The 25720-nt window shown below is 34.8% G+C and overlaps 1 protein-coding gene across 1 annotated transcript in view; it reads left to right on the top strand.

Moving 5' to 3' along the window:
- Positions 1-25720, top strand: part of DYNC2H1 (dynein cytoplasmic 2 heavy chain 1) — a 376698-nt gene that overhangs the window by 243343 nt on the left and 107635 nt on the right. Inside the window, exon 82 of the mRNA XM_081241450.1 lies at positions 2773-2877. Within this exon, the coding sequence (XP_081097576.1) occupies positions 2773-2877 (105 nt within the window). The remainder of the gene's footprint in view (positions 1-2772; positions 2878-25720) is intronic.

The raw sequence follows: 25720 nt of genomic DNA, 5'->3' as shown, positions 1-25720 counted from the left end.
GGATTTTTTTTATTATGCCAATATGCAGCCTGATTCTTTAAACTCTAGTTAGGTGTCCTATTACTTTTGGATACTTAATGATCACTGATTGATGATAATAGGATATAGTAAATAGGTAAATCGTGAAGGGGATGGCCAAGGAAAATTTTTACATTGTAGGGTTGCCATGAAGATCTGGAATGGGTAATATGCTACTTCTTCATAGTTTTGAGAGTACTCTGATACATTAAATTTGAAAGAAAGCAAATATTATTTAACAATATCTACCTTCATACTTTGGCTTATAAATTTAAAGGAGTTCTAAATATACAAGAGAGATTCACTTTATCTAGCTTTCATAGCAACATTTTTGTTTATGTGTATTTATTTTATCCAGCTGTAGCTTTTTGCTTTGAGTCATCATATAAAAGCCTCCTAGAATGCAATAATCTTTTCCAGAAAATAGTACAAAATGTAGCCCAAAGATTTCAATTCTAGTTTATTTTGCCACAAATTTGTATTTGTGTGAATGCCCAAATAAAATTTTCGTTACATAGAGTATTAAAATTATACATTTCTTCATTAATTACAAAATATATATATATTCAATTATATAGTTCTATCAGTATTGTGCCTTTTTCTCTTATTCAAATATTTTTCAAGAAAATTCCTTTTTTTTAGTGATATAAGTCAGAAAACAAAGCTTAAAAATCAATATTAAACATATTACTCTATTGAATATCTTATCTATTTTGTTATTAAGTATTCCATCAATTTTGTTTTTCAGTATCTTTCATTCACTTACTCATTCATTCAATAATACACATTGAACATTTGCTCTGACAACGCTGTTCCAGACTTTGTGGATCTCTTGATGCACTGTGGAGTTTACTTTTTATTGGGAGAACCTTAGAGTGAATGAGCAAACAGAAATATCACATAGTTATTTATTATATATTTATTTCAGATAGTGTACTGTGAGAAGTCTTTCATCTCTATTGTTTGAAGCTTAAATTGAAAAATAAAATATATACAGAAAAGTGTACATCATAAATGTACAATGCAGTGCATTTTTATACATTGAACACATGTTTGCCACCAGCACTGCGATCAAGAAACAGAACATTTTCAGCTCCCCAGAAGTCCTCCTCAAGTTCCCTTCTAGTTACTACCTCCCTAACAAAGGATACATTAGCTTAGCTTCTAACAGCCTGTGTTAGTTTTGCCTGTGTTTGTACTTCATGTAAAGGGTATCATTTGGTATATATTCTTTTGTGTCCAAATGAGGATAAATCAGTTTGGATATGAAGTAGTCTACTATTTAGGAAATATGTCAGTGTATAGTCCTAGGTAGAGAGAAGACTCTAGCCACACTAGATGAGAAAATTTCACAGACATTTAAAAATGAATAAAGTGTATAAATACAAAGAATAATAGCTTTAAAATTATAAGATGATTATAGGAATTCCCTGGTGGTCCAGTGGTTGGAACTCTGTGCTTCCACTGCAGGGGGCATGGGTTCAATCCCTGATCGGGATACTAAGATCCCGCATGCCATGAGGCACATGAAGATCTGGAATGGGAGATTTTTTTTAGATGGGAGATTTTTTTCCATCTAAAAAAAAAAGAAAAATTAAAATATAGAAAAATAAAAATAATTATAAGATTATTTATGAGAGTCAATGTTTAGCTTTCTATTTAATTGAGTTAGATAGAAGAAGGAAGCCAGAAGTTTCCCAGGAGATGAGAAACAGACACACATATGCATGGATATATATAAGCATACACTTACATATACATACATATATATTTATGCATATCTACATTGTGATTGAAAACCTTAAGGAAGTATACTGAGATATAGGAGAGGAAATATTTCAAAGAACAGCATGTCTTTCCAAACTTTGACATACTTCCTGTAGTTAAACTCCAGGAAGCCCAGGACCTGTGTCTTGGAAATACTGCAGAGGCAGCTGCGAAGGATGAGAAAGGATGATGGGGGTGGGGGCAGAAGATGAGTCTCCTTCACCAAAAACAGTTTCTCCTACTTCAGCAAGAACAGTTTAGATGCATATATTTACAATACCTGCCTTAAAATAACTCGTCTCCTCATGAAAACAGACAAAACAATTCCCATCTTTCAGCCAAACTGAATAAATCCTCTTGATCTACACTTAGTTTCCCATCTAGAATCTGAAGTGAAAACTGTTCAGATGAGTGCTTGGCAAATCAAGCTTTTGCAGTGCTTACAGTAATTCTTGGGATGAAATGATAGGATTTTTGATACATTTCATCACACCTCACCAGCGAAGACTAACTGTGGGATTGCTTTATAATAAAGCAATTTACAAAGCAGTTCTTGTATATCAGACTGTGTGAGTATAGGTTTCTGGGAGTTCTATAAGTTTAAAAGAAAAGATTGTTGGAATATTTATCTCATAAACAGAGCTACACTCTGCAGATTAGTCTTTGGTAGGTTACAGGAAAAATAACTACACATAGTAGGCATAGTTACTCAAATATGTTTGTTTTAATCAATTCCCTTCTGAATGTGAGAAGTATAGGATAAGAAAGTATAGTATCAAATAATTTAAGTACGAACAAGTAATGACAAAGAATATTTCCATTAGATTACTGAGTTAATGCTATACAGACTGAAAGTGAGACTTACCTAGACAAGGTAACATGAATAATTAATCATTTAATACTTAACGATATTCTGGTTTTTTCTGATTTCGGTGGTTGTAAGTTTAATCTTTATTGAAAAACTGTTTTTTAATTCTTTGTGTTTAGGACTATCGTGCCGTCATTGAAAAACTTCCAGAGGATGACAAACCTAGTTTCTTTGGTCTACCTGCCAATATTGCTCGTTCATCTCAGCGTATGATCAGTTCTCAGGTAACCTAAAAAAAGATACATGTTTTAGAAAAAATGTTGCTACTGAGCCTAAAAGAAACATTACATTTTATTTAATACTACAGATCCACATGCTTTTATTTAATTCTTTAATTTTATTTAATACAATAGATTCCAGTCTTACCTTAAATAAATTTTAAATGAGCCAAATAGTTCTATCTTAATACATTTGTTAAAATTAGTAAAATAACACTGAACACTATCAAGTTTATCCAAAATATATTGGTTTTACTCCTGTGATTTATCTTATTAAGGGTACTTTAAATTTAATTTACACCATTGAATATGTCACTAAATTTGATATTTTCATAACAAATATCAGATATAGAGATATAATTTGCATAAAAGATAAATATTTCATATGATATTACTCATGACTGAATGTTGTAAAACATTGAGGGAAATATGGATTTTTTAATTATTGAGATATAGAAAAACATTAGCCACGAACACTGTATATTCTAGCTTCTACTGAGACCAAATAATTAAGAGCTAACATTTATTGACCTTTAACTGTGTGCCTGAAAGTGTTTTAAATACCTTATACTCATAAACTTTAGTCTTTATAAACTCTATGAGGTAAGATCTATTACTTTTCGCTCTCAGTACCTGTGGAAACTGAAATGGAGAGAGTTAAGTTATTTACCCAAGATCACAGAGCCAGTAAAAGGCAGAACCAGTGTTCAAATTGTCTGTCTGAGTAAAGACATGGCCTCTGCACCATGTGCTACAACTGCTCCTCAGGCATAAATGTACTGCTAAGTATGTGCACCAAATTGTGAACTGTTACAAAAGGTTCGTTGTGGGTCAGTGTATGGAAGATTCTCATTGCTCTTAAAAGTTTACTTTTGTTAATTTACAGGCATCCTAGCTAGATTACCTTATTTAGCTGTACTGTCTTGTACTTTTTGCTATTTTAGCCAACATTTATAAAATTGGTAATGTTTTCTCTCTTATTATTCACTAAATTTTTTTCTCTCCTATTATTCACTAAATTGTTCATTGTGGAATTTTAATGTTCATTCTCACATCTTTGTAAAAGAGATGTTTGAGTATATAAATATATGCTCATTTGCATAACGTGTAAATAAGTATAAATGTTTTCTGGAACAAATAAGATCTTAACAACCTCTTCGTCTATGCTAGCTGAAGGCGCTCTCTAATTCCTTTTCCCTTTCTCATGCAAAGTGTTAAGTCAGATACTCCCATGAAGGAATGAAACTCCTACGTGTCCCTTAGCTTCATAACGTATATGATTACACTCTATTCTTTTCCTTCCATGCTTTTTGTTGACCTGAGATAGTTATTTTTCAATAACCCCATCAATAACATATAAGAATTGCATATGTACCTTTGTGTGTACTTGTTTGTGTTGTATATGTTTGTGTATAATTTTCCAACAATGCTTAAGCAAAAAAGGTTAAAACAATTAAAAGGTCATTAAAAGAATAAAAGGCTATTTCATAGAATTCAAGAAGAGTATTTACTGTGGGAATCTTATCAAAAGAAATTCAAGAGTCTGTCTTGAAAGTCCTGTTATTAACATGGCTTTCACAACTTCTAATGTCAGTATCATTCAGCTTCTGAAAGAATATCCTTTAGCCCAGTTTGGATCAAATGTCTAATGAAGGGGAAAGAGTAACCTAGGATAGATACGGCCTTAGAGACTTCTGGGAAGGATATAAGACAAGAAATACAGAATACTGAGCATCTTTATCTTATGGAGAGGCCCACCAATCACCTATATGTGTACCTTCTTTTGCTCCTGGGCCATGTATGGCTGTCATTGATAAGAGCCCAGACTGAGAGGACCCTCATGGCACTAAATCATAGCCTTAGTTTCCCACAAATCTTCTACTATATTTTAGTCACATAGGTACAGGTCTTGCATGCTATGCTAACATGAAGCTCATCAGTATAAGTGGAATCCCAGGGATCAGGGGTTTCATAGCAAACTAGGCAGACAAACATTTTACATTTATCTTACCTCTGTAGTTTCTAGGAAAGTAGTACTGTAGGGAGACAGACTCCAATCTCATTTTCCCAGATAGTCCTGAGACAACCCAGGCTTTATTTTTACTTTTTACTTTTTCTAGTTAGTATACCAAAGAATTCTCTAAAAGTTATTTTACTATGATCTAATGTGTGCTATTTTTTCTTGCCTTAGTATTTAAAATTTTATAAATATTTATTAGATGAAAAGAGGGTAAAATGTTCTTCTTTAAAGTTTTTTGGTGGTATAAACTCTCTTAATATTTATATTTTAACTGTCAGTCTATTTTACTGTTAATTTACTTAACTGTTTAACAGTTCTTTATTTTAGTTTTTATACTTAAACAGCTTTCAGAGTGCATCAATTACTGTAACATTTCTTTTTCATAATTATAAACATTTATATATAAACTGATAAAATTTCTATATTTAGAGCTTTTCATTCCAAGTCACATTTGGAGCCACACTTAGAATGCTTGGCCTTCTTTGAAAATGAATGTTCAGATATGAAGCAGTCTGAATGACACTGAGTAGATTTCAAAAATAATATTATTGATCATATACAAATTCAGCGATGTGGAACTGATGTTGAAGCAGGTATTTGATGATTTGGCATTTTAAAATTAATTGAGTGCATCCATACTAGGCAGATACCACAAGTGGTGTTTACTACAGTGTTAATGATACTTATGTTCGGTGCTCTGAGTCAGCTTTTTGTTTGTTTGTTTGTTTGCTGATGTAGTGATATTTATCACATTATGTATTTATAGTACAGTATTATTGCTTATATTCATTATACTGTGCATTAGATCTTTATGGCTTATTACTGCTTGTTTTAAGTTTGTACCCTTAAACACAATCACTCTTATCTCCGCCACCCCCATCCCCTGGTAACCATCATTTTACTCTCTGTTTTTTACATGTTTAACTTTTTAGATTCAATACTTGACTTTCTTTGACTTATCTCACTTAGCATAATTTGCTTGAGGTCCATCTATGTTGTCACAAATGGAAGGATATCCTCCTTTCTTGTGGCTAAATAATATTCCATAGTGTATATATTCTACATCGTTTTTATCCATTCTTCATTAATGGTCACTTGGGTTGTTTTCATATCTTGGCTATTGGGAATAATGCAGCGATCATCATGTGAGTACTTATATCTTGTTGAAGTCCTGTTTTCATTTCCTTTAGGTATATACCTAGAAGTGGAATTTCTAGATCATGTTATAGATCTATTTTTAATTTTTTGAGGAAATTCCATATTGTTTTGCATAGTGGCTGCACCAGTTCACACTCCCACCAACAGTGCATGAAGGTTCCCCTTTCTCAACACCCTTGTCAACACTTGTTATTTTTTGTCTTTTGATGATAGCCATTATGACAGGTATGAGGTGATACCTCATTGTGCTTTGAATTTTCATTTCTCTGATGATTACTGATGTTGAGCATCTTTTCACATATCTATTGGCCATTTTGATGTACTCTTCAGAGAAATGTCTCTTTTGTTCTTCTGCCCATTCTTTAATTGGATTTTTTTGTGATTAAGTTGACTGACTCTTTATGTATTTTGGATGTTAACCCCTTATCTGGTTAGATAGCCTCATCCACCAGAAGGCAGACAGCAGAAGCAAGAACTACAATCCTGCAGCCTGTGGAACAAAAACCACATTCACAGAAAGATAGACAAGAAGAAAAGGCAGAGGGCTATGTACCAGATGAAGGAACAAGATAAAACCCTAGAAAAAACAACCAAATGAAGTGGAGATAGGCAACCTTCCAGAAAAAGAATTCAGAATAATGATAGTGAAGATCATCCAGGACCTCGGAAAAAGAATGGAGGCAAAGATTGAGAAGATACAAGAAATGTTTAACAAAGACCTAGAAGAATTAAAGAAAAACAAACAGATATGAACAATACAATAACTGAAATGAAAAATACACTAGAAGGAATCAACTGCAGAATAACTGAGGCAGAAGAATGGATAAGTGACCTGGAAAACAGAATGGTGGAATTCACTGCTGTGGAACAGAATAAAGAAAAAAGAATGAAAAGAAATGAAGACAGCCTAAGAGGCCTCTGGTACAACATTAAAGGCAACAACATTCGCATTATAGGGGCCATGGAAAGAGAAGAGAGAGAGAAAGGACCCGGGAAAATACTTGAAGAGATTATAGTCAAAAACTTACCTAACATGGGAAGGGAATAGCCACCCAAGTCCTGGAAGTGAAGAGAGTTCCATACAGGATAAACCCAAGGAGAAACACACCAAGACACAAAGTAATCAAATTGGCAAAAATTAAAGACAAAGAAAAATTATTGAAAGCAACAAGGGAAAAATGACAAATAACATACAAGGAAACTCCCATAAGGTTAACAGCTGATTTCTCAACAGAAACTCTACAAGCCAGAAGGGAGTGGCATGGCATATTTAAAGTGATGAAAGGGAAGAACCTACAACCAACATTACTCTACCTGACAAGGATCTCATTAAGATTCGATGGAGAAATCAAAAGCTTTACAGACAAACAAAAGCTAAGAGAATTCAGTACCACCAAACCAGCTCTACAACAAATGCTAAAGGAACTTCTCTAAGTGGGAAACACAAGAGAAGAAAAGGACCTACAAAAACAAACCCAATGCAATTAAGAAAATGGTAATAGCAGCATACATATCAATAATTACCTTAAATGTGAATGGATCAAATGCTCCAACCAAAAGACACAGGCTTGATGAATGGATACAAAAACAAGACCCATATATATACTGTCTACAAGAGACCCACTTCAGACCTAGGGACACATACAGACTGAAAGTGAAGGGATGGAAACAGATATTCCTTGAAAATGGAAATCAAAACAAAGCTGGAGTAACAATACTCATATCAGATAAAATAGACTTTAGAATAAAGAATGTTACAAGAGACAAGGAAGGACACTACATAATGATCAAGAGATGAATCCAAGAAGAAGATATAACAATTATAAATATATACACACCCAACATAGGAGCACGTCAATACATAAGGCAACTGCTAACAGCACTAAAAGAGGAAATTGACAGTAACACAATAATAGTGGGAGACTTTAACACCTCACTTACACCAATGGACAGATCATGCAAACAGAAAAGTAATAAGAAAACACAAGCTTTAAAAGACACAAGAGACCAGATAGATTCAACTGATATTTATAGGACATTCTATCCAAAAACAGCAGATTACACTTTCTTCTCAAGTGCACATGGAACATTCTCAAGGATAGATCACATCTTGGGTCACATATCAATCCTCAGTAAATTTAAGAAAATTGAAATCATGTCAAGCATCTTTTCTGACCACAACGTTATGAGATTAGAAATCAGAGGGAAAAAATGCAAAAAAACACAAACAAATGGAGGCTAAACAATACGTTACTAAATAACAAAGAGATCACTGAAGAAATCAAAGAGGAAATGAAAAAATGCCTAGAGACAAATGACAATGAAAACACAATGATTCAAAACCTATGGAATGCAGCAAAAGCAGTTCTAAGAGGGAAGATTATAGCAATACAATCCTACCTCAAGAAACAACAAACATCTCAAATAAACAATCTAATGTTACACCTAAAGGAACTAGAGAGAGAAGGACAAACAAAACCCAAAGTTAGTAGAAGGAAGGAAATCATAGAGATCAGAGCAGAAATAAATGAAATGGAAACAAAGAAAACAATAGCAAAAAGATCAATAAAACTAAAAACTGTTTCTTTGAGAAGATAAATAAAATTGATATACCATTAGCCATTCTCGTCAAGAAAATGAGGGAGAGGACCCAAATCAATAAAATTAGAAATGAAAAAGGAGAAGTTACAAGAGACACCGAAGAAATACAAAGCATCCTAAGAGACTACTACAAGCAACTCTATGCCCAAAAAATGGACAACATGGAGGAAATGGACAAATTCTTAGAAAGGTAAAACATTCCAAGACTGAACCAGGTAGAAATAGAAAATATGAACAGACCAGTGACAAGTAATGAAATTGAAACTGTGATAGAAAATCTTCCAACAAACAAAAGTCCAGGAGCAGGTGGCTTCACAGGTGAATTCTATCAAACATTTAGAGAAGAGCTAACACCCATCCTTCTCGAACTCTTCCAAAATACTGCAGAGGCAGGAACACTCCCAGACTCATTCTATGATGTGACCATCACCCTGATACCAAAAGCAGACAAAGATATTACAAAAAAATGAAAATTACGGACCAATATCACTCATGAATATAGATGCAAAAATCCTCAACAAAATACTAGCAAACAGAATCCAACAACACATTAAAAGGATCATACAGCATGATCACGTGGGATTTATCCCAGGGATACAAGAATTATTCAGTATACACAAGTCAATCAATGTGATACACCATATTAACAAATTGAAGAATAAAAACCATATGATCATCTCAATAGATGCAGAAAAATCTTTTGACAAAATTCACTCCTTTATGATAAAAACTCACCAGAAAGTGGGCATAGAGGGAACCTACCTCAACATTAGAAAGGCCATATACGACAAACCCACAGCCAACAACGTTCTCAGTGGTGAAAAACAAACCATTTCCACTAAGATCAGGAACAAGACAAGGTTGCACACTCTCACCACTCTTATTCAACATGGTTTTGGAAGTTTTAGCCACAGCAATCAGAGAAGAAAAGGAAATAAAAGGAATCCAAATCGGAAAAGAAGAAGTAAAGCTGTCACTGTTTGCAAATGACATGATACTATACATAGAGAATCCTAAAGATGCTACCAGAAAACTACTAGAGGTAATCAATGAATTTGATAAAGTAGCAGAATACAAAATTAATGCACAGAAATCTCTTGCATTCCTATACACTAACAATGAAAATCTGAAAGAGAAGTTAAGGAAACATTCCCATTTACCACTGCAACAAAAAGAATAAAATACCTAGGAATAAACCTACCTAGGGAGACAAAAGACCTGTATGCAGAAAACTATAAGTCACTGATGAAAGAAATTAAAGATGATACCAACAGATGGAGAGATATACCATGTTCTTGGATTGTAATAATCAATATTGTGAAAATGACTATACTACCCAAAGCAATCTACAGATTCAGTGCAATCCCTATCAAATTACCAATGGCATTTTTTACAGAACTAGAGCAAAAAATCTTAAAATTTGTATGGAGACACAAAAGACCCCAAATAGCCAAAGGGGTCTTGAGGGGAAAAAAAATGGAGCTGGAGGAATCAGACTTGTGACTTCAGACTATACTACAGAGCTACAGTAATCAAGAAAATATGGTACTGGCACAAAAACAGAAATATAGATCAGTGGAACAGGATAGAAAGCCCAGAAATAAACCCACACAGCTATGGTCAACTAATCTATGACAAAGGAGACAAGGATATACAATGGAGAAAAGACCGACTATTTTATAAGTGATTCTGGGAAAACTGGACAGGTACATGTATTAGAATGAAATTAGAACACTCCCTAACACCATACACAAACATAAACTCAAAATGATTTAGAGACCTAAATGTAAGACTGGACACGATAAAACTCTTAGAGGAAAACATAGGAAGAACACTCTTTGACATAAATCACAGCAAGATCTTTTTTGATCCAACTCCTAGGGTAATGGAAATAAAAAGAAAAATAAACAAAGGACCTAATGAAACTTAAAAGCTTTTGCACAGCAAAGGAAACTACAAACGAGATGAAAAGATAATCTTCAGAAAGGGAGAAAATATTTGCAAATGAATCAACATACAGAGGATTAATCTCCAAAATTATATATAAACAGCTCATGCAGCTCAATATTAAAAAAAACAAACAACCCAATCCAAACATGGGCAGAAGATCTAATTAGATAGACATTTCTCCAAAGAAGACATACGGATGGCCAAGAAGCACTTGAAAAGCTGCTCAACATCACTAATTATTAGAGAAACGCAAATCAAAACTACAGTGAGGTATCACCTCACACCAGTTAGAATGCACATAATCAGAAAATGTACAAACAACAAATGCTGGAAAGGGTGTGGAAAAAGGGGAACCATCTTGCACTGTTGGTGGGAATGTAAATTGATAGAGCCACTCTGGAGAACAGTATGGAGGTTCCTTATAAAACTAAAAATAGAATTACCATATGACCCAGCAATCCCACTACTGGGCATATACCCAGACAAAACCATAATTCAGAAAGACACATGCACCCCAGTGTTCACTGTAGCGCTATTTTCAATAGGCAAGACAAGAAGCAACCTAAATGCCCATTGACAGATGAATGGATTAAGATGTGGTACATATATACAACGGAATATTATTCAGCCATATAAAGGAATGAAATTGGGTCATTTGTAGAGACGAGATGGATCTAGAGACTGTCATACAGAGTGAAGTAAGTCAGAACGGGAAAAATGAATTTCGTATATTAACTCATATATGTGGAACCTAGAAAAATGGTACAGATGAACCAGTTTGCAGAGCAGAAATTGATACAGAGATGTGGAGAACAAACGTATGGACACCAAGGGGGGAAAGTGGTGGGGGGTGGGTGGGGGATGTGATGAATTGGGAGATTGGGATTGTCATGTACACACTAATATGTCTAAAATGGATAAGTAATAAGAACCTGCTGTATAAAAAATAAATAAAATTCAAAACTCCAAGAAGAAAAACCCTTATCTGATATATGGTTTGCAAAAATGTTCTCCCCTTTTGTAAGTTGTCTTTTCATTTTGTTAATTGTTTTGCTGTGCAGAAACTTTTGAGTTTGATGTAGTCACATTTGTTGATTTTTGCTTTTTTTGTTTGTCCTTTTGGTGTCATATTCAAAAAATCATTGCCAAGGCATTGCTTCTTCCCTGTGTTTTCTTCTAGGTGTTTTATGGTATCAGGTCTCATGTTTAAATCTTTGACCCATTTTGAGTTAATTTTTGTGAGTGACATGAGAGATAGGGGCATAATTTCATTGTTCTGCATGTATTTCTCCAGTTTTTCTGGCACCATTTATTGAAGAGCTATTCTTTCCCCATTGGGTATTCTTGGCTCCCTTGTCAAATATTAGTTGACTGTATATAGTGGAATTTAATTCTGGGCTTTCTATTCTGTTCCATTGGTGACACAAACAGACACAAAAACGTGTCCGTTTTTGTGCTGGCATAATATTGTTTGGTTCTTTTTTAGAATTTCAGTCTCTTTGGTAAAGTACTCCTTCTGTTTATTAATTTTATTCCTAAAGTCATTGTATTGCCATTTTAGATTTTCCTGTAGCTCACTGAATTTCTTCATAACAGCTATTTTTTTAACATCTTTATTGGAGTATTATTGCTTTACAATGGCGTGTTAGTTTCTGCTTTATAATAAAGTGAATCAGCTATACATATACGTATATCCCCATATCTCATCCCTCTTGCGTCTCCCTCCCACCCTCCCTATCCCACCCTTCTAGGTGGTCATAAAGCACTGAGCTGATCTCCCTGTGCTATGCAGCTGCTTCCCACTAGCTATCTATTTTACCTTATAACAGCTATTTTTAATTATTTATCAGTTAGATTGCAATATTCCATGTCTTTGGGTTTGGTTGCTGGAAAATTGCCACTTTCTTTTCGTGATAGTGTGTTACTGTGATTTTTCAAAGTGCTTGATGAAAAGTGCCTATGCCATCACATTTGAAGTAGTGAGCATCTTTCTCATTTAGGCAAGACTTTGTTTACTTTGGTTCTAACAGCTCAATAGGTTGATAATTAGGAGCCTTTTTTGTTTTCCAGAAGGTGGCGCTATAGCACAAGTTTTTGTTTTTTTTCTTATTGCAGATGACTCACTGCTGCTAAGGCGGGGAACAGGAATGTGTAAAAAAAACCCAAAAACCTGGCCAAAAAATTGTTTTAAAGTATGGCAACAGAGTTGGGGGTGGTGTGTACTTAGCACTAGGGGCATTGGGTGTGCCCGTGGCCCAGGAGGGGATCTTCACGTTGGAGGGTCTCAGAAGTCCTAGGGCCAGAATCCAGGGGCAGACAGCAGGAAAGGCTTTACTTCAGATCTCTTTGTCTGCCTACCTCCCTTTTCCTTCTCTGCCCCCAGTCACTGCACTCTCTCCTCAGTGAGAGCAGTGAGTCTCTCCTCCTGCAGAATGTGTGGCTAGGCACACCCCCACTCATTGACTTCACTCTCCACCTCCTCTGCCAGAAAGGTTGTACTGTCCCACTGCTGGACATGCCTCTGCCACCTCCAGCTCCACAGCCACTACCCTCATTCTGCTGCGTCCACCCACTTTCAGGTGCACATATGTGTAGATCTCTCAGGTGTCCTGGTATGACGTATATAGGTGCTTTTTTCAGTTAGGGATGTCCAATTAGTTGTAAATCAAAAAGGAGCGAAAAAAGGAATGAATCACACTGCCATGATGCTGTCAGTCGCTCCCAATTTTTTTTCTAATCTGTTGCAATATATACACAATAACATGTTTCATCCACATCACCTATTACACTACCCTTTTTCCTTCAACTCTTCCACCATTTTATAAATGTTGAATGGGTGCTGTTGCATTAGTCAAAATGTGAATGTCAAAAGGAAGAAGCTTTGGGTTTTATTTTTGATGGTGGGGAGGGGAAGATATCAACTTGATGTGTTAATTCGATGGGTAAATGAATGATATTTATTATTTGTAATAATAATAATATTTGAGGTGTCCATGTAATATCTAGTTGAAAATGTCTAGTAGGAATTTTGACTAAATAAACACAGGAGAGAATTCAGGTATACATTTAATTTAAAAAGAGGTTGACAAACAGCAACCATCTGTTGGAGTTGAAGCCATGGGAATGAGAGATTATTGGGGAACATTGATAGAGCAGGAAGAAAGAGTGCCTGAAGGTAGAACTCTGGGAAATACCTACATTTAACATATTTTCAGAGCTGGAAAGATTTTAGCAAGAGTAAACTGCAGTCAGAAAATAAGACAATCAGAAGAATTTTAAAGGAGAGTTCCAAGGTGATCGGAATGTATGGCAATGGTTTTAAATGGAGTGGAGAAGGATTTCTAAGTGCTAAATGTTGATCAGAGTTGAGAATGTCATTGGCCTTGACCAGGTTTTCAAGACCTTCTAGAGCCTCTTCCTGTAGAAGGTTGGAGGGTGGAAATAAAATTTCAGTGTTTGGGGAGGCAGGGGGTGGGGCAGTGGGTGAAAAAGTGGTGCAGATGAATAGAGGTGATTAATTTAGAACTTTAGCACTGACCAAAACCTATGTATCAGCCAAAAAACTTAAAAAGAAAAGGCAAAAATGTGGTAATTTAATGTGAATACAAGATTCAGGGAGACATTAATGTTGGAAGAGACTGGAGTATGTTTTTTTCCTGTATTCTGTTACAGGATTGTGAGTTACTTCAGGGTAGAGAATGACACCTGTTTGCTGATTGTACTCTACTACTTTCCACTGAGTATTGCTATGATTTTAAAGATGTGTTTTATATTTAAAGCAACCATAAATATTGTTTCAGTTGATTTGTAAACAAAATGCTTTAAAATATTTCTATTAGCTTTTTGGTTAAATACATTTGCAAGTTCCTTTGTTTACCTCATTTCTGTTGGAACTGCCCTTGCCACTACTTTTTGCTTGTTTAAATATTTTGTTCAATACCCTGTCCAAAGTTCACCCTCTTCAGGAAGTGTTTGTATTGATCCTCTGATATTTTTTACTTTTATATATGCTCAACTATCCAACATTAATTGCCTCCAATGTACCTTGGTCATAAAATAGGTTTGGGAAATGTAGAGATGAATAAAAATAGTCCCTGTTCTGAAGGAATTCAGTCTAGTGGGGGAAAAAGATTATGAAAAAGTCCCCCTGCAATATAAAGGATAAAATAGAAGGATATATTCTAGTTATTGAAGTACGTATCCTGAGAATTTGTATCTCAATGAATGTATGCACTTTTCACTTTTAATTGCTGAAGAAAATTTTTGAATGAATTAGAAGATTTTTTTTAGGGGGCTTCCCTGGTGGTGCAGTGGTTAAGAATCCACCTGCCAATGCAGGGGACACAGGTTCGATCCTTGGTCCGGGAAGATCCCACATGCTGTGGAGCACCTAAGCAACTAAGATCCCACTTGCCGCGGAGCAAGTGCACCACAACTACTGAGCCTGCACTCTAGAACCCGCGAGCCACAACTACTGAGCCTGTGTGCCTAAAGCCTGTGCTCCGCAACAAGAGAAGCCACTGCAGTGAGAAGCCCACACACCACAACGAAGAGTAGCCGCTGCTCACCGCAACCAGAGAAAGCCCACGCACAGCAATGAAGACCCAACACAGCCAAAAATAAACAAATAAATAATTTTTTTAAAAAACAAAGATGATTTTTTTAAATGTTTGCACAGAATTTGTTCAATTAAGTCAGTTTGAGTGTACGAGAGCACCTTAAAATTAAGCTAAATGAGGCTCCACTAAAGAAATCTTTAAAGTGAAATTATATCTCTCTTACAATTTCAGATTTATGAATGTTAGAAATTTTACTTTTTATAGTAAAAAGAAAGTTCCAGTTCCTACAGCTTATTTTGTTAAACAAAAGTTTTTTGTTTGAGAAAATGAAAGCTAAACATAATTAAGTTTAATATTTAAAATCATGTTCTTTAATCAATTAAGTCTAAAACTGTTATCATTAGTCTGTGTCCTTGTTTACCAAGATGAGGCAATATCTTCTGTAGGGGATATATATTGATTTTTGTCTGCCCAGCTATATGAAATAATTAAAATAACACTCAAGAAATAGTAGGTCTCAGTTTTTTGTTTGGTTCTGATGGAACTGTTAATGACAATGGCATTCTCCTTTATCTCTTTCACATTCCTTCTCCACTTGAACCAAAACTGAGCAGAAAACAGTACTCTTATCTCCTTGGTGAAAGTACACCAGCAAAGTCACTCAGATTTCTTCCCTGGATTAATATTCAGATGCTGTGACCAAAAAGGTGCTCTTTTCATTGGATTAGATAAATAGGAATATTAGAAATCTATTCTTGGTTGTGGCCATACTTGGAGTGAAAGAAGGATCAATAATAAGTTAACCTCAGGGATAGAGAGAGATGAAAAGAGCATTGTTTCTACTCTTACAACAACAGAAGAAGCCAAACCAAGTACATGACTTTTCTTGAACCTATCAGAGAGATGAATTAGTGGAACAACTAACTGAAATCTAAGGAGAGACAGGTGCCTGCAGGTGGTTACAAGACACAAGCATTTGTCCACCTGGAGCAGATGCAGCCAGACACTGGTAGGAATTAAGCTTAATGAATTGGTCAAGGCCAAGTTCAGGCTGCTAGAAAATGAAGACCACAGATATAGGGTGAGTTCTCACCCTCTTAAAGCCTTTTTCCCCATGGACCCCCAACTGGTGAGAGTACTTAGAAAACTTCCTTTGCGGTGGTGGCCTGAGGGAAGGGAATCATGTCAGTTTGGGAGGAGGAGAGGCATGAAACTCTGTCCCTATCTGCTTTATGGAGCAAAAGCCTTAATCTGTGGGGAGAGACAAAGAAACAAAACAACAAGTATAAAAACCACTGTTGCCCTCAGGGTACTGAAGAAAACTTGATGCAGCTAGGAGAAGGGAATAGAAAAAAACCTCTCTACTCCTCTGTTAGGGTAAGGAATCTATGCCTGAATTACACGGTTTGGAGGAGCAGAAGCAATGAGAAGGCCACATCCTTGAGACCTGTGGGTGCCGTATCTACCTAAGACTGAAGCCTAATCAGGACAACAAGAATGCTGCCATCTCTTCTTCTCCACCATCAAGTAATAAGTAGCGGTGATTACACTGCTAGAAGGGTTATCATCAAGTGCAGACAGATCATCTCTGAGACATATTAGCAAACAGAAGAAATCCACTGTACCTGTGCGAAGGGACAGGAATCTTTGCCAGGCCCAGAACTATAGCTGGGGCAGGGGAAGGGGCCCTGAGAAACCCACTTCTCTAAGACCCAGGGATACAGTGTCTAACTAAAACTGAGTCTTAATTAGAACACCAGAGTGGGCTAGCAAACACTGAATAATAAGTAACAAGCAAATACGGTAAAATGTTAATTGTAAAATCTAAGTGTTGAGTATATGGGTTTTCACTGTATAATTTTTTCAAGTATTCTGTATATTTGAAAATTTTCAAAATAAAATGTTGGAAAAAAATAAGTAGCACCTTTACTTATACTTATTACTTATAGTAATTACTATACTATTACTTACTGCTAAGAGTCACAAGAGACAGATCCTTTGAGGTGCAGAAAAAAGAGAAGACCTAAACATGAGGGTGGAGGAGACATGGATAAAAACCCACTGTCAAACCAGGCCCAACCTAAATAAAAGATATCTGCAGAAGAATTTGAAACCTGTGATGTACTAAGGGTAACTCTAGCAACAGCTACCCTCAAATCTAACCCAAACCCTGACTTAGTTAACACAGACCCCACAATAAAGTCCTAACAGAAGGAAAGAAATGCCCATTTCCAAGCATTAACAACACTACCTTAGTCTCTACCACTCACACAAGATGATCAGCTCTTAACAAAACACTATAGTGCATATGAAAAGGCAAGAAAAGATAACACACTCTCTTAAAAGTTGTGTCTCTTGAGAGACAAAATAATAGAACTAGACTTAGATATGACACAGATGTTGGAGCTAACAGGCAATTTAAAATAATTTTGACTTTTATGTTAAAGATTCTGGTGGAAAAGGTAAACGATATGCAAGATCAGATGGTTAATTTTAGCTGTGATATAGAAACTATAAAAATTAATAACAGTGCTAGAAATAAAGTGTATAGTAACAGAGATGAAGAATATCTTTGACAAGCTGGTCAGTAGACTTGAAATAGCCAAGGAGAGAATCACTGAAATTGAAGATAAATCAATAGAAGTTCCCCAGACTGAAACAGAGGAGAAGAAAAGACTGAAAAAAAAAAAATAGAACAAAGCATACAATATCGTGGAACAATATCAAACAGTGTAACAATTATGTACTTGGGATCCACAAATCCATGAAGTTCAAAGAACACCATGCTGGATAAATCCCCACCCCAATCACACCAAGAAAAAACAAACCCACCTAGGCATAAAATATTTAAACTGTTGAAAACAAAAGACTAAAACACTGAAGGCAGCTAGAGGGGGAGAAAAGACATACTACATACAAAGGAAAAAAGATAAGGATTAGAGCTGCCTTCTCCTCATAAGCCATTCAACTCAGAAGACAATGGAATGGTAACTTTAAAGTGCTGAATGAAAAAACTTTCAATCCTGAATTCCATGCCTAGCAAAATATCTTTCAAAAATGAAGAAATAAAGTCTTTCTTAGACCAATAAAACCAGAACTTTTTGCCAGCAGATTTACTCTACAAGATTGTTACAAGAAGTTTTTTAGGCATAAGAGCTGTGATAGCAGGCAATATTGAATCTACACAAACAAATGAAGAGCTCTGGAAATGAAATAAAGTGAGTTAAACTAAATTTTTATTTTAATTTCTTTGAAAGATAACTAACTGCCTAAAGCAAAAAGTAGCTGCAATCTCTTGTGTATTTATAGTGTATGTAAAAATAAAATGAACAACAATAGCACAAAAATTAGGAGGAAGGAATTTGGAGTATACGGTTTAAGGTCCTTATAGAACATGTGGCGCATTATAATAATATTTGAAGGCTGACTCTGATTAATTAAAGATGTAGAGTATAAACCATAGGGCAACCACTATTTTTTTAACAAGTTATAAATAATAAGTTAGTGTGGAGATAAATTGAAATAATAAAAATTCTCAATTGAGGATTAGAATTGGGTATTAGCATATTTTATGACCTTTGAGAAAAGAATATTTTTATCCAGAGTACAAGTAATGTGTTGTATAGAATCAGTTGAATGTATCATACTGTAGGGGAGGAAAAAAATCGTTTTTTTTCTCTTCTTCTAGATTCTCAGCTGGAGCTTTATGAGAAAATACAGTTAACAAGAGAAAAGCATACAGATGTATTTGTTTTACATGCCATGGGAGCCTTGATAAGGAAATGAAGGCCCAAAGAAGCTGTTAATCTTGAGTGTTTTTATGGCAGGTCTGATGAAGAGTGGAAAGGTGTGGGAAAATGTGATAGGACAAAGTGGTATGAGCTAAGAATAGCAAGACAGGGGAAACTTAGCAAGGTCTGTTTGTTAAGATTTCTCAGTGTCCTTCTGTCCTCAGAGATCAGGATGCTCCGTTCCTCCAGATTATAATAATGAGGACACCTCTCACATGAGGGTCTTATCCGCTGCTTCAGGGGAGGGTCAAAGAGTCCTTCCTGTGCCTGCTGTTTCTCAGATGCCTTTAAGTTAAAATATTCAGTATGCCAAGATGCCATATTTAGGGGTAGTATGTACTGAACCCCAACAAAAGTTTTTGTTAATCTTAGTGGTGAATGTGTCTTGAGTAAGCCATGGATTTAGGACAAATTTTAAGGCTATGGGCAAATTGAACGTGTTTGATGACTGAGATAAAGCAACCAGAGTAGAGGTGGAGATTGGATGTGCAAGAAATGGGGTGATTCATGCAAACAAGGAGACTTGGGCAGGTACGTTAGCCTTGTAAAAACAGAAAAGATAATTGTGCCTTAGAGATGAGATGAAAAAGAACACAAGTAACAAAAAGAGGTATTTTGAAGCAGACAGGAGAAATTTGAAGGCTCTCTCATGCCTTTGGTTTTCTGGATCTTCTCATTAAAGGGTAAGTTCATAAGTTTAGGAAACTGGGAAAAGTTAGATAGGTCTCCGTGTTTAGGGTTTGTCAGAAGGACTCAGAGATACATCAGATAATGCTCAATGAGAATGGATGGCATGAATTTGTAGTGAAATGTCTTATCCCTACTTCCTTTCTTAAGTATCTAATTGTTTTCTAGTTGTTGGTGACATCTAGTTTTTGTCTAGTACTTAATGGATGTTAAAGATTTTTTTTTGTCTTTTTAGATCACTACCTTTAATTTTATATTTAGACAATTTTAGTGCTCATGTGAATTATCCTGCTACTGAGATTTATTAAAATTTAATCCCCCCAAATATTAGTATTGCCCATCTTTATTATTAATATTAGCCATTCTAATGAATGTGAAATGATATTTCATTATGGTTTTAATTTATATTTTTCTGGTGACTGGTAATATTGAGCAACTTTTAATATGCTTATTGATCATTTGTATATCTTTTTGTGAAGTGTCTGATCAAATCTTTTTCACATTTAAAAAAATTCAGTTATTGGTTGTCTTACTGTTGAGTTGTAAGTGTTCTTTATTGTTTCCCCCATTGAATTACTTTGTCTCCTTTGCAAAAAATTGGTTGACCACATATACTGTGGTCTGTTCAATTGATCTATATGTCTACTGGTATGTTAAAACAACATGTCTTGATTATTGTGATTTTGTAGTGAGTCTTTAAATCAGATAATCTAAGGTTCTTTACGTTTTTCTTCTTTTTCAGTATATTTTGGCTATTTTAGGACCTTCCATATAAATTTTAGAATCAGCTTGTCAATTTCCACACACGAAAAAACTTACTGGAATTTTGATTGGGATTACATTGAAACTAGAAATCAATTGGGGGAGAATTGAAATATTATCAATATTGGGTTTACTGAACTATACATAGAGAATCAATGTTTAGGCCTTTTAGAATATATTTCTGTGATATTTTTATACTTACTTATCTTTTCTGATGTGATTTTAAATGATACTGTTATTCTGTAACCTTGCTAAATTAAATTACTCATTTTAATAACCCTTTTTATAGCTTCCTGATGTTTTCTATGAAAACAATTATCTTGTCTACAAATAAGGACAGTTTTACTTCGTCCTTTCCAATCTGTATGTAATTTATTTTTCTTGCCTTTTAAGTGTGACAAGGAACTCCAGTAAATACTGAATAGGAAGAATAGACTTTGCCTTGTCCATATCTTAGAGGAAAAGCATTCTGACCATTAGATATGATGTTAGATGAGGGTTTTTCATAGATATCCTTTATCAGGTTGAGAAAGTTTCCTTCTGATCTTACTTAAGTAATTTTATGATCATTTTGGTATTCTAAATGACATGAAACCTGCATATCAGATTCTTTTTTATAAACTGGTCAAAACAATGTCACATTTCTCACTTGACTATAAGCTCAGAATTAAAACTAAAAATTAAAAAGAAAAACAGCTGCTAAGGAATTATACTAGTAGAAAATACTTTAGAAATAATCTATTCAAAACCTTATTTAGAGAGGTATTGAGTTCCTACTGTCATACACTGGTAAGCAGTATGCCCATCACTGTAATTTAGATTTCTTGATTTATGAAATTCCCCCCATAGGGGAGAGTTCTGCTTCCAAAAATTCAGTTCTTTAGGAATTTTTTTCCCTCAAATGACTATCTTAAACCTACGAACTCCTACATTTGTTAATTGCCAGTTTTGTTCCTCCATTTAACCCCCCCCAAAAAAAAAAAGTATTTTCTTTGCTCTGAGTTTGTGATTTGATTCCACGGCTATATGGGGGAAAAAAAGTCACATTATTGAATCTGATACTTAAGACTTCCACTTCAACAATTTCAAACTGTGATTTGTGGAATTAATAAACTCAGGGAAATGGTAACATGCAATTCTTAAAATAGTCTTCAGCAAAACCACTCCCTCAATTTCTTGAGAAATCAATGAATCTCTAGAGCAATCTGAGATAATTATATGAAACTTTGATGCAAATAATTCTAAATTTTGTGCATCTAGTCAATACCCTGCATGATTCAGAAAAAAATGTCTTAAAAGTCATTTGAATACACATTTACACATACACTTAAATCTTTCTATGGAGATTTTAGGTATGGTCAAATAAGGGTTGGCTTCTGGAAAAAGACTTCCTTATTTTAGGTCAACCCAACTCTATCCAGGAAATAAGATCTTCTAACAAAAGGATGGACATTTTCATATCCTATAGATGGTAATAGCAATAGTCATTTTCCTACAGTCACTTCCCACCTAACTCAGAGTTAAAACATTCATTGCAAAGGTCTCCTAGCACCTACATGCTCAGGCCTTCTACTCCCTCTTTACCTTGTCTTCTAATCCTCTTTTCTTGTCTTTTTGTCTTCTAATCCTCTTGTCTTCTTGTCCTCTGTTCCTTGCTTACTCTGGGGCAGCCATACTTGCCACACTTGTCTTGAGCCTCTGCCTAAGAGCCTTCGCATTTTCTGTTTCCTTTGCCTGGAGTATTCATCCCCTAGATATCTGCATGCCTTACCTTTTAACTACCTTCAGGTCTCTAAATATTAACTTATCAAACATGCCTTCCTTGAACACTTATATAAAATAGCAACTTCCCTCAACACTTCGTATTGCTTATTCCCCTTAACCTGCTTTTCTTCTTAAGACTTAATGTACTATAGGACTTACGATTCTATAGGACTTGTACATTTCTCTAATTATGAATTTTTTACTACTTTTCAAAATGCAATCTTTGATACCTATAAAAGACCATATATGTGACTATATATATATATATATATATATATATATAACATTAAAAGCATGATTATATAATGAAACCTGTGAGCCAATAACAACCCAAGAACTAGGATGTTACCAGAAACTTGTATCAACTTAAATGATTCTCTTCTATTCCTATACCCCTGCCTTTCTGCTAAAAGAGGAGACTGTTTTGTTTATAACTTTTTTATAGTTTTATACTTTTTTAATAGTTGTGTTACATACATGTACTTACACACACATACACAGCCATGCCTAAAAATACATTGTTTCATTTTTTGAACTTCATTGTATTGCATGTGGTGTTCTAGGACTTATTTCATTCCACATTATTTTTCTAAGATTTATTCGTGTTGCTGGTTTAGCTGTAGTTTCACTCATTCTTATTGCTGTATAGTATTTCATCATGTAAATATAACACAATTGGGTTTTTTTTTGGCTATTACAAATATTGTTACTGTAAACATTTGTGTGCTTGTCTCCTGGAATGTCTGTGCAAGAGTTTCTCTAGGGTATACACCTAGGAATAGAATTGTGTCAAACTGTTTTCAGTGACTGTACTAATTTACTCTCTCACCAGAAGTATATAATATCTACATCCTTTTATTCTCACCAGTACTTGGTATTTTGAGATGCCTTCATATTTACCAATCTAGTGGGTTAAAATAGTATCTCATTGTGGTATTAATTTGTGCTTTTGGTTACTAACTAGATTGACCATCCTTTCATATCTTTATGGGTCATTCCTTCTTTTTTAATTGGAGGGACAACAATGAGAGATGTGATTGAAACACAGTGAGGGAGAGGCAGAATGGTGGGATATGAGGCCAGAAGATAGGAGGGGGTAGAGGTTCACTAGATAACTCTGAGCCTCATCAGTAAGCTGTGGTAATTACTAAATCAGTCTGGGGGCATATGGCTTATAGAGAATTGACAATGGGATGAAGATTTGAAGCAGAGAGGCAAGTTAGAAAACAATTGCAGTAGGCTAATGTATTGCTCAAAAATGGTAGCAGGTTTGTGGGAGCAGTTGTTATTGATCATATTCCTTATCAGCTTTAATTTTTCTGTAAACAAGAAATCATATGAGTAACATTTATTTTTCTATAAAAGCTACATATTCACTTATTTTTTCCTAAAAACCATTCTTTGAAGTTCCAGAACTTTATTATTTTTTTCGCAGACTCAATAGGAATTTCACAGCAAAATTCTTAAAATATGTTATATTTATTCTTAAAATGTAATGATGGCTTTTTTATTGCCAAAGATTTGAGGATTAATTGTTAGTGTAATAATTTTAGAAACATTGCATTGAATGGCTTTTATGAACTCAGCAGCTGTGGTTACTCAGACTCAACAGCTGCAGTTATCCTGACTCAAATGGTTTTGCATCAGTTATTAGAGAAGTCACAAGTTCCTGGTAAATTCATTTTTTGAAATCAGGAAGCTTAAGATCCTCTTTTCTCTCAGATATCCTTCTATTTGAATATATTAACTCACATTTCAGGAACACATTTATTATTTACAACTTTGCCAATGGCACCATCAGCAAAAAGAGGTAATATAGATGTACTTTTATACACTGTGTATAACCTTCTGGCTTCTAACTGTAAGCAAATCTGAGTTTGAATACTTGTCACATTTTGAGTTGTATGACCATTTAAGACAAAAGCAAGGGGATTGGAAGACTTTATCAGTCTGCTTAATTTTGTAGCATATACAAAAATGATTTTATATTTATTACTTTTGAATGAAAGGGAATACTAAGTTCACTAATATTGTAAACTTGATTTTTTACTTCTATAATTGATCATTTAGTTAAAAAACAAAAATATCTCTTAGTTTGAAAAATGGGAATTAAAGAGAAAGAATTAAACATTATCTTACCTTTCCTTTGTGAATTATATTTCATGGTAATGAAAGAAAAGTTGGTGAAAGAAAGCTTTTCTTTATTGAATATTTCTAGATAATAAATATAAAAGGAATGAAGAATTTGAAAAATCACTGTTTTACAAACCCTGATAATTGATCCAGAAAATTATTATCAAAGGTGGAAACCGTTAGATGGAAGATTGATGGGGAAGTTTGCAAGAGAGGGATCAGCTGTTACCACTTGTACCCAGTGATCAATCTTTGTATCACAAGGAGAAAGTATTCAGACACTGTGTGCCTCCTGATGTGAGGCAATATGAAGTACACTTTCCAAAAGTATTCTTTCAACAGAGTGAACCTGAACCTAATCAAGTCTTTAGAAATCATTTCCAGTAACAGGAAACAGAGGGGGTAAAGGAACAAATTAAACTACACTACTCGATCCAGAATGTGGGACATTCTACAAGATAATGGACTCAGTTTTTTCAACAGATTAATGGCATGCAAAAGAGGAAGGGCAGAGAAACTGCTCTACATTAAAGAGACTTAAAATACATAACAACTGCATACCCTTTCTGTGGATATTGATTCAAACAATCCAGTTTAAAGAAATTTTGAGACCAATCAGGGAAATTTAAATATGGGCTGTGTATTATATAACACCAGTGAATTTTTATTAAGGTTGTTAGGTGAAATAATAGTATTGTGTTTATGTCCATTTCTTTTTGGGATACGTACTAAGTACATAAGAGTTAACATGATCTGGGATTTGTTTTAAAACACTTAAGGAATAATAACAAAATAAAAGAAAATAAATTAGAGATGATGGTAGGAAGTTCAGGAAAATCTTGACCATAGTTGAATCTGGATGGGTATCTTTGTGTATCTTTAAAAATGTTCTTAAGAAAATCAACTTTTATATATCTTTGAAAATGTTCACAGTAAAATTAATTTTACAGAATTAAAATAAATGTGATGGATATTTATATATCTTCTTGACCTTGTCACCCAATAAATGTAGACAGCTTTTAGTACTTACCTCCAAAAAATTCCTGGAGGGAGGCAGCAGGCCACTCCATGGTAGATGTTGGAAAAAACAGATACTTTCTGAACCCCTTCACAGTTAGAGCACAGGCATGACAGGCACCAGCACCAGCCTATGAACAGAGATCTAGTGAATCAAGGAGGTGGATTCCTTCCCTCTCTTAGGAGGCAGCGGCACTCGAGGCAAGTTCTAGTTCGTGGGTAGCATCCAGAGCCAAGGCCAGTGATGAGAGTGAGAAAAGTCACAGCCTCCATGTTCACCAGGAAAATCAGCTTTTCCTTACTTATTCTGACCACAATAACCAGTGTTTTTACTGGCCCTAACGCCCACTTTTCCACTTTCCTGGTGTTTCTGTGAACTACAAAGCATTGTTTTAATAATTATCATG

This window comes from Mesoplodon bidens, assembly GCF_964165515.1.
Source record: "Mesoplodon bidens genome assembly, chromosome: 7".
Taxonomy (NCBI): Eukaryota; Metazoa; Chordata; class Mammalia; order Artiodactyla; family Ziphiidae; genus Mesoplodon; species Mesoplodon bidens.
The sequence above is the reverse complement of the archived record's forward strand: the minus strand, read 5'-3'. Positions and strand labels throughout refer to the sequence as shown.